Source organism: Lepidochelys olivacea, assembly GCF_965140295.1.
Source record: "Lepidochelys olivacea isolate rLepOli2 genome assembly, chromosome: 15".
Classification (NCBI taxonomy): Eukaryota; Metazoa; Chordata; order Testudines; family Cheloniidae; genus Lepidochelys; species Lepidochelys olivacea.
The window spans coordinates 3,348,557-3,365,417 of NC_140425.1; the positions used below are offsets into that span (position 1 = coordinate 3,348,557).

The 16,861-nt window shown below is 51.7% G+C and overlaps 1 protein-coding gene across 1 annotated transcript in view; it reads right to left on the reverse strand.

The window, feature by feature from the left end:
- Nucleotides 1-8,196: 8,196 nt before the first annotated feature.
- CABP7 (calcium binding protein 7) overlaps nt 8,197-16,861 on the reverse strand; it is an 82,034-nt gene continuing 73,369 nt past the window's right edge. The window contains exons 3-5 of the mRNA XM_084649401.1: nt 14,842-14,954; nt 12,509-12,662; nt 8,197-9,717 (exon numbers count right to left, since the gene is read on the reverse strand). Of these exons, the coding sequence (XP_084505527.1) occupies nt 9,590-9,717; nt 12,509-12,662; nt 14,842-14,954 (395 nt within the window). The 3' untranslated portion in view covers nt 8,197-9,589. The remainder of the gene's footprint in view (nt 9,718-12,508; nt 12,663-14,841; nt 14,955-16,861) is intronic.

The window sequence follows — 16,861 nt, forward strand, 5'->3', positions numbered from 1 at the left end:
CTCTGGTTCTCCTCTCTGTTGCCTTTTGAAAGGCAGATAGTGCTAGACAGAGCCAGGCATCTGTAGGTGGGAGGGCTGAGCCTCCTGCTGCTTATGCAGCTCAGCAGTGAGGAAGTGCGGAAACACTGAACCCCATTCCAAGGGTAGAAGAGTGGGACTAAGGCCGGCAAGCTGATGTCGGCGCCAGCTGCAGGCAGCCCCGACACACAGCAGCTGTTGGATCTATACTGCAGCTTGTGGAGAGCTGTTCAGGCTGGCATCTGTGGCCCAGGAGGAACCAGTCCAGATGTCAATAGGAAACGGCACCCACATAATCTGAAGCAGGGAGTGCCCTATGGGAGATCATGTAAGCTAATGCCTGGCATGCAGAATCCTGTTCCCTGCTGGTCACCTGTGGGTCACCCAGGGGCAACGATCTCCTCCCCTTTCCTTACTCAGTTTTCCCACCCCCTTAACCGCTGTTCTCCCCTCCGCCCTCTCCCACTGCTACACCTCATGCTGGTTCTAGTGAAGCCTTGGATGGTCCGGGGGGGTGCCCCGTTCAGCTGATCCCTGGGGGCGGTTTTGGAGCACGGAGTCATTCCTCCCCAGACCAGGGGGCCATCAGCACTCCCCTGGGCCTGGCCTTTAGCTGGCTGCTCACCCATCTGGCCTCCACCACTTAGGCAGATGATGGCGTGTTAGCTGCGGTCTAGTTCGCTCTTTTATTTAGTTCTTGTTTGGGGCGTGCCCACTTTCCAGCCACCGTTGGGAAGACAGCTCTGCAGATGCCCCTGAATCCTGACCTGCAGTAGCACCTCATGCTCTTCCAGTCCTGAGCCTCCTATAGCTCTGCCAGCATGCCTCAACCCTAGCCTGCCCCCACTCCTGCTGGGACACTCCAGGGCTCCCTGCATGGCACTACTAATGCCCCCCAGTGCAGAGCTGAGCCCTGCCCCTGTCCCCGAGTCCCTCTGTGTCTGTCAGCGCATCCCAATCCTCCCTCTGTTCCAGTCTGGAGCCCCAAAATCTCTGCCAATGTACCTCAGTCCTGGTCTGTAGCACCATGGCCGCTCAGGCCCATCCCCATGGCTCTGCTAACGCCCCTCTGTGCTGCCTGGTACCATCCCCTGCTATTCCAACGAGTTCACTGCCTCAGCTGAGACCTGAGACACCAACTCCCAAAGGCCCTGTTTCCTCTGCATTGGACTGATGCCTAGATCCAGACCCTTCACTTGATCCGCTGGCAGTTGATTTTTGCACTGTGTATTTCCAGTGTGTTGTGCTTCCCTTTTCTTTCTTCTTTGATATTTTAATGGTGATCTCAGGCATAAAATATACATGGAGAACAGTGTAGACACAAGGGAGGTGGAATTAACACTAAAAATTATGTTCACTGCTTGTAGAGTTTGCCATGGTTTTATTTATTATTTTAATCTATTTTCCATGAAAATGCATTTGGGGTGGAGGGAGGGAGGTTTAGGGGAAATTTATCCATTAGGCTGGAATTGGAGGCCCCCCTGGATGTATGTAGAAATGCCATTTTCAGGTATTTTACATAAATGAGACATTATTTTAATTTGTGAAACACTCTAGCTCTGTTTCAATACACATTTGCTGGGGGACTATCTGCCAAAGCAGTTCTATACAAAAGACACTGGGACAGATTCTGATTAGACTGGTGTCAATCTGGAGGGGCTCAGTGGGACAGCTACAAAGGACCTGATTCAGCAAAGCACCTAAGCAGGTACTTATCTTTAATCACATGCTTCAGTTCCAGGGAATTAAGCATGTGCTTGAGTGTTTTTCCAAATAGAGATGAGTATGCTTCTGTGCGTAAAATTAAGCACAGGCTTAGGTGCTTTGCTGGCTTGGGGCCTAGTTCTGGGGTAACTTAATTGGGCTTGATCCTCAGCTGCAAACAAAGGTGAGCTTGGCACAGCTATGCGAGATGCTGTACTGGTCCCTGGTGTAACTTAGAGCAGCGTCAGGACTGCTCTAAGTTATGACCAGCTGACCCAAGGGGCCATTTCAGCAGGAAATGGCTGGAATACAGAGGCAATACAGTGTTGCCTGCCTTTTGCCCCTGGTGGCTGGGACAAGGCTGGCACAGAATGGGTTATCTCGATGTTAAGACAACTGGGGGTTCGAGTGATCCTTCACAATATCCAGTAGGTTTGTATTTTCCATTTATTTAACCTTGCTTTCCCTCCCTCCTTCCCTTTCTCGCTTTTAAAAAATCAATATGTTTATTTCTTTATTTCCCAGTTAACAGCCCCGACAGGCAGCCGAGTCTCCTTAGTACCTTATTCCTGCTCCACTCACAGAGCCAGGCCTCAGTGATTTCTCTGGCTAGAACATTTCCATTTGTCTTTTTTAAAGATATTATTATTTTCCAGAAGCTGATAAGAGGCCTGTGAAGGGAATTATCTGTTCCACTGTGACAGGTTCTTTTGACTTTATTAGTGTCATTCAGAGCTGCCTTCTTAAGCTGCAGAGCCAACCAGTGGCTCTCACAGAAGCAGTTTGGGGCAGATGGGTCTGTCTCAGAGCAACTCCATTACTTCACTAGTGTGATGAATTTCCAGATCCTAGCTGCAGTTGTGCTGGAATATTATGCTTAGGATATTATAGCCTGATATCAAGGCCTTGCAGGTCAGATTACCTACAGAGGAACAATCAGTGTTGTGGAGTCTGGTTCTATTCTTAGAGCAATTTGTGTATTTACAGGAAACACACCAGTCCTTGAACAGCGGTGGGCAAACAGCATGCAGGTGATCACTTGGTTCTGTAATCTCAGCCCAGATTTGAGTGGTATTGTGACCCTGTGCACCAGTCAGAATGGCATTCACTGTGTCACGATGGAGGGCAGTCAGGCCAAATTTGACCTGGCGCACAGTGTCAGGGTGCCACTCAAATTGCGGTAACTATAAAAGTTATGGTGTCTGTTAAAATTTTCAGCTTCTGCAACAAAATTTTGTCCCACAATTTTCTTACAGCCTCAATGATCAGATGATAATCCTTCCCTTCATCTAGCTCCATCTGTCTGAGGATCTCAAAGTCATGCAGGGATACAGCATCCTAAGCCTCTGTAGAAAAGTGCTTCAGAAGAAGGTGCAAACTCCCTGCAAGCGCAGCAGATGTTGGACAATCTGCCCCCACGTTAGGTGTCACCCTGGTCCCTGTTAATTAGGGATTGATCCTGAAGCACCAGCTTTAATATCCCTGCCAGCATTTGTTGTCATCAATGCAGGATTCTTACACACCATCCCCCACAAACACACCTCATCCCTGAGCTGGAGCGGTACAACAGGAGGAGTGAGAGGGGAGTTCAGCCTCTGTGACCCTTGGGCTTTCTGCTGCCTGTTGTGATGGAGTGAGCTAGTCTGAGACCGACAAGCTCGTCTCACCTAGTTGCTCGGATAGTGGATAGCTCAGTTTTTGCTCACTGATCATCTGCTTGGAATCAGACAGTGTAAAACATCCTGTCGCCAAGACCTGGCCCACTGAGCTACCCATCTCCGCCTTACACCACTGAAAAAAGGAGAATTTCCATGATGCCTTCAGCTAGTTCCTAAACAACCCAAAGTGCCCTTGATGGGCTGAATCAAGGAATTTTGCAGCTACAGCCAAACTCTGACCCTTGGAATCATCTGGTGCTTTTTATAATTCAGGCTCTTCTGCTTTTGGAAACCATTTCTTGCTTCCTCTTTCTTATGGTGAAGCTGAGCCAATTTTCTATGTAAGGGTAAAATTGGTAGTTGGAGGGAAAATTAGCAAGGCCTGATGAACCACATGGCTGGGATGCTGCACATCAAGAGAATAGCTAACTAGAGGACTACAGACTGCTGTCTTCCCTAGGGAAGATCAAGGGGGAATAGCACCCCGAAAGCTTGTTGCAAGAATGGTCCTGAATCCAACTATGGTATTTATACAGCCTCTACTCCCTGTGATGGGTTTGACTCACCACTGCAGTGCCTCCTGCTGGTTGTCCTGGGGATTAGCTCTGCATGCTAGTGCGCCCTCCTCTGGTGGCATCTAGCCACCAGCACGTCTGCTCCAGGGACCCATGTCACTCCCAGAACAGCCTTCCAGCTGTGCCACACTCCATGTTCCCCCCTTCCAGGGCACGGTATCACAGTCCCTCAGTTCAGCCACTTCCTTAGTGGCAAGTGGGGGTGATCTGGGCCCACCCACTAATCCCACTTGCTGTGTCTCCTCCAACTCCTCTGTAGATCTCCCTGGCCACTTCCCCAGCACCTTCTTTGCCCTTGCCTCAGGGCCTCAGCTTGCAGATCCCTACAGGGGGCAGGAGCTGCCTTTAGCTCCCTGAGTCTCAGCCTGCAGCACTGGTCTGTCCAGGGGGCTTGCCGCCGCCGCCGCCGCCGCCGCCCTCCTCCTCCTCCAAGGCAGCCAGTCCTCCCCCCCTCAAGCTCCAGGGAGTGACTGACACTGCTCTATGCTGGAGGTCTTCTTATACGGGCCAGCCCAGCCCTGATAGGCAGCTCCTTTTAGTCCTTCTGTGATTGGCTGCCTCTTATGCAGCCTCCCTAGGGCTCTATTAACCCTTGAGATCCCAGTGTGAGACAGACACCCCATCACACTCCCATAATACCTGAGTGTCTCAGACTCTTTGCTGTGCTGACCCTTGCAACATCATGTGAGGGAGGGAAGTCTCCCCAGTCTATTCCTGGGCAACAGAGGCCAGAGCGATTAAGTGACTTGTCCCAGGGCACACAGGGAGTCTGGGTGGGGGCATGGATCAGTGTTCACATCACGCTCCCTGTCAGGACCCAGCCCCGACCGGGGAAGCTAAAGACCCAACCAACCACAATAGTGCATGTAAAACATAGTAAGAGAAGCAAAAAAGTGCCACCATGGCTAAACAACAAAGTAAAAGAAACAGTGAGAGAAAAAGGCATAATTTAAAAAGGCATCATGTAAAAAGTGGAAGTTAAATACTATTGAGGAAAACAGAAAGGAGCATAAACTCTGGCAAATAAAGTGTAAAAATATAATTAGGAGGGCCAAAAAAGAATTTGAAGAACAGCTAGCCAAAGACTCAAAAAATAACATCAGAAGCAGAAAGCCTGCTAAACAACCAACGGGGCCACTGGACAATCAAGATGCTACTCAAGGAAGATAAGACAATTGCGGAGAAACTGAATGAATTCTTTGCATCGGTCTTCATGGCTGAGGATGTGAGGGAGATTCCCAAACCATTCTTTTTTGGTGACAATCTGAGGAACTGTCCCAGTTTGAGGTGTCATTAGAGGAGGTTTTGGAACAAACTGATCAATTAAACAGTAATAAGTCACCAGGACCAGAAGGTATCACCCAAGAGTTCTGAAGGAACTCAAATGTGAAACTGCAGAACTACTAACTGTGATATGTAACCTATCATTTAAATTATCCTCTGTACCAAATGACTGGTGGATAGCTAATGTGACACCAATTTTTAAAAAGGGCTCCAGAGGTGATCCTAGCAAATACAGGCCAATAAGCCAAACTTCAGTACTGAGCAAACTGGTTGAAACTATAGTAAAGAAAAGAATTATCAGACACATAGATGAACATAATTTGTTGGGGAAGAGTCAACACGGTTTTTGTAAAGGGAAATCATGTCTCACCAATGTACTAGAATTCTTTGAGGGGCTCAACAAGCATGTGGACAAGGGGGATCCAGCAGATATAGCGTACTTAGATTTTCAGAAAGCCTTTGACAAGGTCCTTCACCAAAGGCTCTTAAGCAAAGTTAGCTGTCATGGGATAAGAGGGAAGGTCCTCTCATGGATCAGTAACTGGTTAAAAGATAGGGGAAAAAAAGGGTAGGAATAAATGGTCAGTTTTCAGAATGGAGAGAGGTAAATAGTGGTGTCCCCCAGGGGTCTGTACTGGGACCAGTCCTATTCAACATATTCGTAAACGATCTGGAAAAAGGGGTAAACAGTGAGATGGCAACATTTGCAGATGATACAAAATTTCTCAAGATAGTTAAGTCCAAAGCAGACTGTAAAGAGTTACAAAGGGATCTCACAAAACTGGGTGACTGGGCAAAACATTGGCAAATGAAATTCAGTGTTGATATATGCAAAGTAATGCACATTGGAAAACATAAATCACAACTATACATATAAAATGATGGGGTCTAAATTAGCTGTTACCAAGATCTTGGAGTCATTGTGGGTAGTTCTCTGAAATCATTCACTCAATGTGCAGCGGCAATCAAAAAAGTCAACAGAATGTTGAGAATCATTAAGAAAGGGATAGATAATAAGACAGAAAATATCATATTGCCCCTATGTAAATCCATGGTACGGTCACATCTTGAATACTGCATGCAGGTCTGGTCACCCCAACTCAAAAATGATATATTGGAATTGGAAAGGGTACAGAAAAGGGCAACAAAAATGATTGGGAGTATGGAACAGCTTCCATATGAGGAGAGATTAATAAGGCTGGGACTTTTCAGCTTGGAAAAGAGATGACTAAGGAGGGGATATGATAGAGGTCTATAAAATCATGACTGGTGTGGAGAAATTAAATGAGGAAGTGTTATTTACTCCTTTTCCTAACACAAGAACTAGGGGTCACTAAATGAAATTAAAACAAACAAAAGGAAGTATTTCTTCACACAACGCACAGTCAGTCTGTGGAACTCTTTGCCGGAGGATATTGTGAAGGCCAAGATAATAACAGGGTTCAAAAAAGAACTAGATAAGTTCATGGAGCATAGGTCCATCAATGGCTATTAGCCAGGATGGGCAGGGATGGTGTCCCTAGCCTGTTTGCCAGAAGCGGGGAATGGGTGACAGGGGATGGATCATTGGATGATTACCTGCTCTGTTCATTCCCTCTGAAGCACCTGGCATTGGCCACTGTCAGAGGATGGGATGCTGGTCTGGATGGACCTTTGCTCTGACCCAGTATGGCCATTCCTATGTGTATGGGCCAGCGGCAGTCTGTGGGGCTTGTTCTGTGGTTCTGGACAAGGAGACCATGTGTGGGGGGAAGGTTGTGTACCCCAGAGGGTGTCTTTCTCTCTTTTGCGCCTCAGAAGGAAAACATTGCAGCACCTCTAGGAAGATCCCTGCTGTTCCAATCACAATGGCCCAAAGTTGAAGCTAGGCAAATTCAGACTGGAAATAAAGCTAGGATTGTTAACAGCGAGGGTAATTAACTACCGGACTAATTCCCTGAGGGTCAGGTCCAGCGCTGGCAATTCTAAAATCAGGATGCTGTTCTAAAGGCTCCGTTCTGGGAATTAGGGTGGGGCAGGTCTCTGGCTGGTGCTACACAGGTCAGACTAGATGATCACAATGGGCCCTTCTGGCCTTGGAATCTCTGAATCTAAGTTACTTGGCTGGTGCCACCATTAGCCATAACTTGCCTGGGCAGAATGGAAGCTGCTCCCAGTTTCCAGCTGATGCTGTGGTCTGGGTTATATTTTGCTGCCAGCCCCCAGATCTGCACACACCAAGCCCATGTGGGTCAGGAACCTGGGTCCATGGGCCTGTTGGGAGTGGTAATGAGAAGAGCAGTGTGGCCAGGGCAGCTTTGAAGGTTGTCTGTGAAACGACAGCCATATATGCCATGGCATGGCACTGGGTGCCACTGGGCTGGGCATGAGTGGACACCAGGCTCTCTGGTGCTGCCTGAAGAGTTTGTCTTAAGGGAACATTGTTTTCAAAGGTGGTGTCTCTAAAGACACCTGCCAGTTACATAGAGCCACAGCTAACTCCAGCTTACCCACCCGGGGTACACCCACCTCCTGGCACACCCATGCCCCTACCTTCCTCTGAACCCAGCCATGCCCTTACCCATTCACCCCATGCCCCACCTGCCTCCCTCTGAACCCAACCTTGCCCCTTACCCCATTCACCCCATGCCCCACCCACCTCCCTTTGCAGTCACCTCCAACACACCCCTCAGCTCCACCAACTTCAGCTCCACCAGACTTGACCTACTCCTCAGCCCCCCACCCAACACACCCTTGTACCCCCGATGCACTCACGACTCCCACCTAAAGCTCCAGGACCAGCTGTCCTCATTTCCCAGCCCCTCTGTCCTTCTCTCACCTGGAGCTGTGCATGCCCCGCTTGTGTCCCATGGAAAGGCTGCCGGGGTGCTCTGGGTCCATTCCCCTCTCAGCACCCTGCAGGATTTTCCCCAGGCCAGGATTGCTCCCAATCACAGTTGGACTCGGTCATGCCCAGATCAGTTCATAAATTCCATTTTTATTTGGATTGAAAATAAAATTAAAAAAAAGAAACCCAAACCCACACTGGTCTGATGCTACATCCAGGCTGTAGGGGCATGAGTGTGTCTGGTGGTCAGGAACAGACACAGGGAGGGCGCACATGGAGGTGACATGGATGAGAGGGCTGTGTCAGGAAGGCAGTTCAGAAGTGGCTCTCCAGGCAGGACACTCACTTACCAAGCCAGAGGGGCTGAGAGCTGAGGCAGCCCCCTCTCAAAGTGGGGTGGTGATGTGATCAAGGACAGACTATGGCCAGCTACATTCCACAATGGATGACTATCTGTGGGGCCCAGAGGGTTACTGGGCTAATAACCCAGCTGTTATACAGCACTTTTAATCAGGGTAAGTATCATTATCTCCATTTTACAGCTGGGGAAACTGAGGCACAGAGACTTACCTAAGGTCATCCAGTAGGCCCGTGGTATAGCTGGGACTAGAACCCAAGTCCCAGCCCACTGGTCTGTCCACTAGGCCAAACTGGAACATGGGGGCCATTGGGCGCAGTCTGTAGGACAGTCCCAGAGGGGGCCGAACAGGCCAAAAGCAGATGAGTCATGCACAGTGTGAGCTCCCTCAACGAGCCTGGATGCCCCTTACCGACAGGAAGCAGCTAGGGAATGTCTCACATGTGGATTTTCCGATGGTAACAGGGCCTGAGCTGCAGTACAGACTGAGTGTAAAACCTGACGATTCCTGCAGCCTGTCTTTGCCCATGCCCTCACACCCAGGGCCATAGAAAACAGGCTTCCTGATGACAAGAGCAGCACAGCTGGGGTGAAAAGTGTGTGGTTTCTGGGACCTGTGGAGGTGGTTATGGGGAGATGGTGGAATCCAGCCCTTGTTACTGAGGTCCATGCAATGCCCGAATCTCAAATAGAAAATCTCGGTGAGTGTGTATTGCTTATGGGATGTTTTGGTTTATCATAAATATAGAGATTTAGAATATATTATATATCTGATAGGACTCTAATCTCCGGTTATAAAAGCACACGCTATTGCATCACTCAGATGGGGGGGGACTCCATGCACGGTACATGCACTTTGTTTTAGTCTAAACGTTCCGCAAACAGCCATGCGCGTCCAAGCGACCTCTCTTGCCCCGAGGCAAGTGGGAGCCGCCCCAGGGGAACCCATGTGCTCAGCAGACACGATGGCCCCATTTCGGGGAAGGGCGGATGTGGGTGAGGAGTTGGTGGGTGTGCACAGGACACGTTCCATGGAGGAATAGTTTGGTTTTTTCCTCCCCCCTTTGTGTATATATTCTATAATATATATATATATATACATATTTATTTATATATGTCTGTCTGTCTTTGTTCTTCTGCTAAGCAGTCTGTCTGTCTGTCTGGGCTACTTCATCCCGCTCCTCAGCACCTGATTGGCGGCGATCAGCATGACGCTGATGATGAAAGCGATGGCGAAGGCGCAGATGAGGCTCTTCCGGACGCACGTCTGTCGGATTTGCTGGTTTGAGCAGGCTACAGGTGGAAAGGAGAGGAGAGAGGGAGAGGGAGGAAGGGGAGATGCAGGTTAGTTTGGTGTCCTCTGTCACCCCCCAGTCCCAGGTTCATCTCAAAGATTCATCCGCATCCTTCACACACACTGACTTCAGGCAGCCTTCTGCTTCCTTCCATTTGCTCTCCCTGCTTGCAGTCCTGCCTGCTAGGAAGTCCCTGGCATCCCCTACCTGGGATGCTGCAGGTGCGGGAGTCCCAGTGAAGGTTCCCTCCTTGATGCCAGGTGGCTTTGCTGTGAAGCCCTGGCATGGTGCTCTGCCACTTGGCATGCAGAGCGGCAGCTGGCCTGCGAAGCACCCAAGTGGCCTCCTGCTGCATTAACATTCTGAGCAGCCCAGAGCCAGAGTAGAACAGTCACTTTCTTAATTAACATTTTTTAAAAAGGGAGTAATAGGGTTCAGTCCCTCTGGCTGGTGCAGTTGCTGGCTCCTCAGGGAGAGGCATCGGGCAGCATGTAGGTGACTTTCCTCACCCAGAAGGCCTGTGATGTTGGGTACTAGAAAAAGTCACCATGTTCTAGATGCAAAAGATCCCAATGGTCTCTGTAGTGGATGACCTAGAGACTGTGCTGCTTTCACTAAATCAGCCTTAGTGGGGCAGCAACATCCACAGTTCATGTGGGTGTGAAACACAGTGACATGGAACATGGTGATCTCCACCAGCCACATTTGCACAGAACACAATGATCTCTACCAGCCACATGTGCATAGAATGCAGTGATGTCCACCGTGTGTGGATTGTGTATGGAATTGTGACCTCGGTGGTGTACATGTGACTAGCCAGGGTGACATGTCTGTAACATGAAGTATATATGGGCAGAAGGTGGTGACCTCCATGAGATGTGTTTCAAATACGGGGAGCTCAGAAGCTTCCATGTGTACATGTCCAGAATGTGAGGACTTGACATTCTCTTGGGTGTGCTGGTGAATAGGGTGCGGAGGGGTGAGCCACATATTAATCAGCCGTATTTGAGGGCCTCACATTGAGAGCAGTAGCCAGGCAATGCAGAGGGATTTACTGCAGCCAATCAGAGCAGATATATTTGCATAATTGTAATATATGTACTCACGATAGTACAAAGCCCTATGTGGTTATTGGCTGACAGTCACGGCATTGTTAGGCAATCAGAACACTGGGATTTGCATACTGTACTGTGACTGATAAATAACTCTACACTCATACAACTCAGAACTCCTCAGCCAGTCAGAGTGCAGGGAATCCCCTAATGAGAGAGGAGTGTACAGTTAGAAATCAGTAAGTGCACTTTGATTCCCTTAGGCAATTACATTGCTGCATGATAAGACCTTACCCTACCATTATCAAAATGCAGCCATCTCTGGGGTGGAACAGGTCAGCTGTCCTTCTAGACATTAGCTTCTGCCATGGCCCCTCTTATTTGTCTCCTCTCTAAACTAAACAGCCCAAGATCCTTTCAATCGCTCCTTGTATGGGATTTTCTCCAGGGCTGCAATCATTTTTGTTATTCCCTGGGCTGACAGGTTGTATACCTCGTCCTGGTTCTAAAAGGGGGAATGTGGGCCTAGGAGACCAATTAATTAACCTGGCTACACCTGGAGGGTGGGCCAGGCCTTATTAAGGGTGAAACCCAGCTGGGGAAGGAACTGGGTGATGATTATAAAGACAGGAAGCCTGCAGCCATGGGGAAGGGCTGTAGGGAAAGAGGGAAAGGAACTCAGCAGTCTGGGACCAGAGAGTGGTGAGACCTGTGGGGAATAGGATAGCTCCTGCAGGCTAATGGGGAAGCCTGGGGAGGGGAACCTGGAAGACATAGGTCTGAAGCAAGCCCTTGTGGCCAGCCCTGACCCAAAGACAGGCACTGGACCTCTGGGAAGAAGCACTGGGTGGTGCTCAGTATTACAAAGATCCCAGAGAGGTGCTGGGAGAGAGGGTTATGGCAGCAAGGAGACCAGGGAGGCAGTGGAAGGTGTTTGAAGGGGGTATTGTGGGGCCCCTTGATGGTGCTATTTAAAAGCCAAACAGACTTGCAGGAATTGGGGGCTAGACAGGCCCCTGGAAAATCTTGGATTTTAAGAGTTTTAAAGAAGTAAAATTTGGGTTCTGTCAGTATTTTGCTGTGATTTCTATAAAGGATGTTGCTTTGCTCTGCTTAGTATGGGTTAACCTAGGATCTATCTCTGCCTTCCTAGCAACAATCTGGGGTCCCTTGAAGAGTGTTTGGGGAGGTAAACATACCCTCTGCCCTGGTGGTGCTGGTCCTGGTCCTGAGGGCGGATGTGAAAAGGCCACTGCACAAAACCTGCCCGTAGCTCAGAGCGCTGGGCAAAACCAAAGTCTCCAAGGAGCCTCACCCAAGCAGGGCCTGATCGTCTCATGCTCCTGGGTCGCCCCCTGACCTGAGGGGCAGAGCCAGGCAGCGGGGAGAGGAACAGCCCAGTGTCCTGTATTCGCACGTGATGCATCACAACAAGCCCACCCGCCTGCTCCCCGCTTCCTCAGACAACTCTGTAGGGGCAAGGTGGCTGATGAGGGCAGATGACAGGGAATCAGGGACTGAAGTATGGTTCACTCCTTACCATGGTCTGGCTGCTCCAGGCAGCACCAGAGATGGACAGCAAGCTCCTGGATGCTGATTGTAAGCTCCTTGGGGCATGTCGAGTTCTGTGTCTGTTTGGAGTCTAGCACCATGGGGCTTGGGCCATGCTCCTAGGCACTATGGGACCAATAGTGAGCGGCAGCCTGGAGCTGCCAGGGCTGGGGGAGAGTCACTTACGCTCCACGTCGACAGCGCACTCCTCTGCATTGCCCATGTGGCTTTCCTCCTCCGTCATGATGATGTTCTCAATGTCCCTCATGGACAGGTGTTCGCAGAAGGTGTCATAGAGCAACCGCTTCAGCTCATCCACGGTCAGCTTCTGCATGTCGCACTGTGGCGAGGGGAAACAGCACATGGACCCCTCAGGGGGGGATTGCAGGAACCGCGCCATGTCCCGTGATCTCCCCTGGGCATCATGTGATTTCCGGCTGTGTGCCATGGGGAGCAGCGCACGGCACGGCTGTCACTGCTCAGTCACCATCACAGGCCTCTGGTCATGCAGGGAGCATGGCCTCAGCGCAGCAGCCGCTGATCTCACACAGGGCACGGGACTGGCATGTTGCCAGTCGCACCCGGAGAGCACAGGCCTGGCGCCATGGTCCCCAAAACCTGGCCGCCATGCAGCATGTGTGGTGTCATGGCTGTCATGTGACCTCACCATTGAGGGCAGGGACACATTGAGTCCCATGCGGGCAGTGGGGTGGAAGGGGAGCCAGGGGAGGCCCACAGTGTGGTTGACAAGCATGATGGCAATGTCACAGATAGGCAGCTGCCCTGCCAGAGTGGAGGATGGAGCAAAGACTGGACTGTTGTGCGGTAGAGCGCATCCCACCTGCCCCTAGTCACACTGACACTAGGAGCTCTTTGCTCCTATAGGGCTGGAGTCAGGGGCCCTGAGTCCAGTTTTCCCATCTGGGCCCTGACTCTCCCCTTTTTAGGAGTTAAAGCAGCACAAAGAGGAAACCCCCCAACCAGGAAAATGCAAACTAACCCTTGCCCTGGGTTCTGCAGTGTGAGCGTGCACCAGGTGTGATGTGTCCAAGGAGAGCTGATGAGCCACCCCGAGGAGAGGCTCCTGGAGATGCTAAAGATGGGCAAATTGGGCTCCTGGGGAACAGTGCAAATCAGAAAGAGGCCAGGATGTACCCTTCCATAACCCCCCTGAGACCAACGGGGCTGGGCCAAAGGTGGGGTTGATCCAGAGGCAGCAAGTGACAGCTGCTCATGTCAAAACAAAGCTAAGCCACATTAAAGAAGAGGCTCCCCTAAGCAGGGCCGGCTCTACCGTTTTTGCTGCCCCAAGCAGTGAAAAAGCCTGTTGCCGCCACGGCCGGCAGGAGAGAGAGAAGCTGCATCCGAATTGCCTCGGCCGCGGAAACTCTGCCGCCCCTTCCTGACTGCTGCCCCATGCACCTGCTTGGAACCCCGGTGCCTGGAGCCGGCCCTGCCCCTAAGATGCTTCTCTCCTGAGCAAGGGAGGTGTGGGCGTGAGGCGGTCCCAGGGCTTGCTCCTTCACTTCTCTGGTTACAGAAAGGAGGTGTGGCTTTCCAGAAAGGAGGCGTGGTCAAGGCCAACTCCCTCCCACTCCCAGGATCCCTTCCAAGAACAGCAAGTGGGGTTTGCAGCAGACACAGGTGCTGGGGTGGGAGGGGGTGGGCTTGTTGGTGGGGGGCGTGGGGTGGGGGTCAGTGCTCTTTGTGGGGGCTCTCTGGCTGGGTTTATGGCAGTTGTCAGTGCAGCGTCTGTGAAACACAACCCGTGCTGCCCCGTGTCACCACTAGGGGCTCCCTCCGACCAGGCGTGGACGGGGCAGTCACGGCAGAGTCTGCGGCGCGCGCTGCCGTAACAGGGCGCATCCGGGGTGTGGACGATGCGCTGACGCTGGCCGCCAGCGGCTGGTGTATGCAGGGGGGAGCTGGCTGTTGAGGGTCCAGGTGCGTGGAGCTGAGGGGCCAGGGCAGTCACACACCTTGTGGGGCACAAGGCTGCGGCGTGTCCGTGCTGCCGGCACCACGGGCAGGGTGGGAGCAGCGGGGTCAGCGTCGGTTCCCCAGGGAGGCACATGAGCATTCCTTGGGCACGTCCTGCCTCCGGCCGCGTTCCCTTTATCCCTCCTCGCCCCCTCGGGCTGTCGGCCTCCCTGATCGCACGGACCCCCTCAGCTGCCCCTCGGTGCTCTTTGGAATAGAGAGGGTCCACATCGGAGCCTGCTGTGGTTGGTACAGGCAGTGGCTGTTTGCTGGGGCCCCCATAAATGAGGAACTTCCATGGGTGCTGTCCTACCAGGTTCTCTCCTCTGTATGGTACATCTGCCCCCCCCCCCCCCAGCACTGGCTGCTCCTTCCATGGCAGATCCCTAGGGACCTGGGGGGAGAACAGGCCTGGAGTAACTTTGGGATCTGCTCTCCCTCTGTGTCCATGATTCTCCCACCCCAGGTTTGGGGATCTAAGTGGAGGCGTCAGGGCGAAGGCAGGGTGTGGAGAGGACCATGGATGGGGCACCAGCTACCTTCCAGAAGACGGTGTCGAAGTCTGTGCCATGGAACTTCTCAGGGATCCCCGAGGTGGAGAGCTTGGGCCCCAGTAACGTCACAAACTCCTCAAAATCCACCTGCCCGTCCCCTGGGAAAGAAAGAGGCACAAGTTACCTCCCCTGGTGCAGGCGGGACACTCATTGGAGCTCTATCTTCTCTCCCCCTCTGGTGCCGTGTGTATACGTTTTCCAGCCAAACCCAAACTGATTTCAGCCCAAACTGGAACATTGTTTTCAATTAAAAGTTGAATTTCCCGCTGAGAACATCGACAAAACGATTTTCCCATGTTGTCAAACTGTCGGGGGGTAGGGGAGAGGGGGAGGGGTCCCCTGTTTTCTGACCCATGCTAATGGTTTGCCCTGGGGGGTGGCAATCACAGACCTCCTGGGGCTGCTGATCCAGGGGCTCCATCTCTGGCATGGGGACATGGCCAGTGTGATTCGCTGGGGGGCATCCTGCCCGTTCCCCAGGCCTGGATGGAGAGATCCACCCCTGCCCCCTCAGTGCTGTCTCTTCCCATGAACCACCAGCAGGGGGCACCAGCACTAGAGGCCTGTGGGAAAATGGGAACAAGCCAAATCCCTCCCTAGCCCCTCCCGCACCACAAGCCCTATGGGACCCAATAGCTATGGATGAGGGACTGAAGAGGAGAGAGACAGAGGGTGGTAAAGGGAGAATGGGATAAAAGGAAATTGCAAGAGAATCAGGTGTGGGGGCAGGGGAGACTGGTCCTGAGCAGAGAGAGATGCTGGGGTACGTGGAAACGAGGGCCTGATTTGCATTGCCCAACACCTAGACCTGTGCAAAGGGGCATGAAATGCTCCCGGTCAGACTGAGTAGCTTTTCCCACCCACTCGGTGCTGGTGTCGGTGAGAATCAGGCCCAGGGCTGGGAGCAGTGGAGACAGGGACTTGCAGAAAGGCAGCAGATCGTGTGTCCTAAAGAAAATATGCTGAACTTGGATGAAAGAGCGAGGAGCTCAGGGCTCAACAGCCAACAAGCACTCTGTGGGGGCAGCCCGGGGGCTGCGAGGCAGGAGCCCAGCCGGAGACAGGGGCAGTGAGATTTGGGCGGGCGAGAGGTTGGCACGGTTTGAACAGAAAGGTTCATTTTCAATGAAAAACTGGCACTTTTCCCAGACTGAGTCGTTTTTTCAAGAAAAATTATTGACCCTGTCAAACTATTATTTGTGTTGAGGTAGCATCTCAGAGCCCCGGCCCTGGCCTGGCCCCCGTTGTGCGAAGCGTTGGTCAGACCCAGAGCAAAGGGCAGTCCCTGCCCCAAGCGCTTACAATCAGAAGTAAATCTTTTGGGGTTTGTTTTCAAAAAAGCTCCTGCCCGTCCCTCCTCCCCGATATTTTGGGTCAAAATGTTTTACCAAAGATTAATTTTTTGATAACCATGTCTGTGGTGTTTTCAATATTCAATTTAAAATAAATACAACATTTTGCATAGATGAAAAATGGGTCAGTTTTGAACCCTTCAAACAGCTCTGAAGTTCTGACGAGCCGGAACTCTGCCCAGTGGCTTTTGTGCCCCCTGTCGCCCGGCTCAGAGGACGCGGTGCGTGGGAATGCTCTCTTGCACAGTTCACCCAGCAGGGTGGGCTGCTTGGGTCAAACACTGATTTCCAAATGCAGCCCTGTTAACGGGCCAGATACAGTCTCTGGGTTGGTGCTAGGGAGTCCCCCACTGATCAGCACAGCACAGAGCATCCATGCCATTGCATAGCAAGATCTGTGGCAGCTGGGAGGGGCAGGTGGCCTGGGGGACAGAGGCAGGGATAGTGTGAGCCACACAGGCACTATGGATTAAACCCTCGGCACCTGGTGAGTTCGTGTGAGCATGAGCTCTTGCCTATCATGTGGCTTGAAGGGTAAGCAAGAAGGAGAGAGCGTGATGCAGAGGAGATGTTAAGAGATGACAGGCAGAAAGATGGGAGGGAAACAGAATGGGGTGAAGGAGAGAGAGAGAGAGAGATAAAGAGGACAGAGA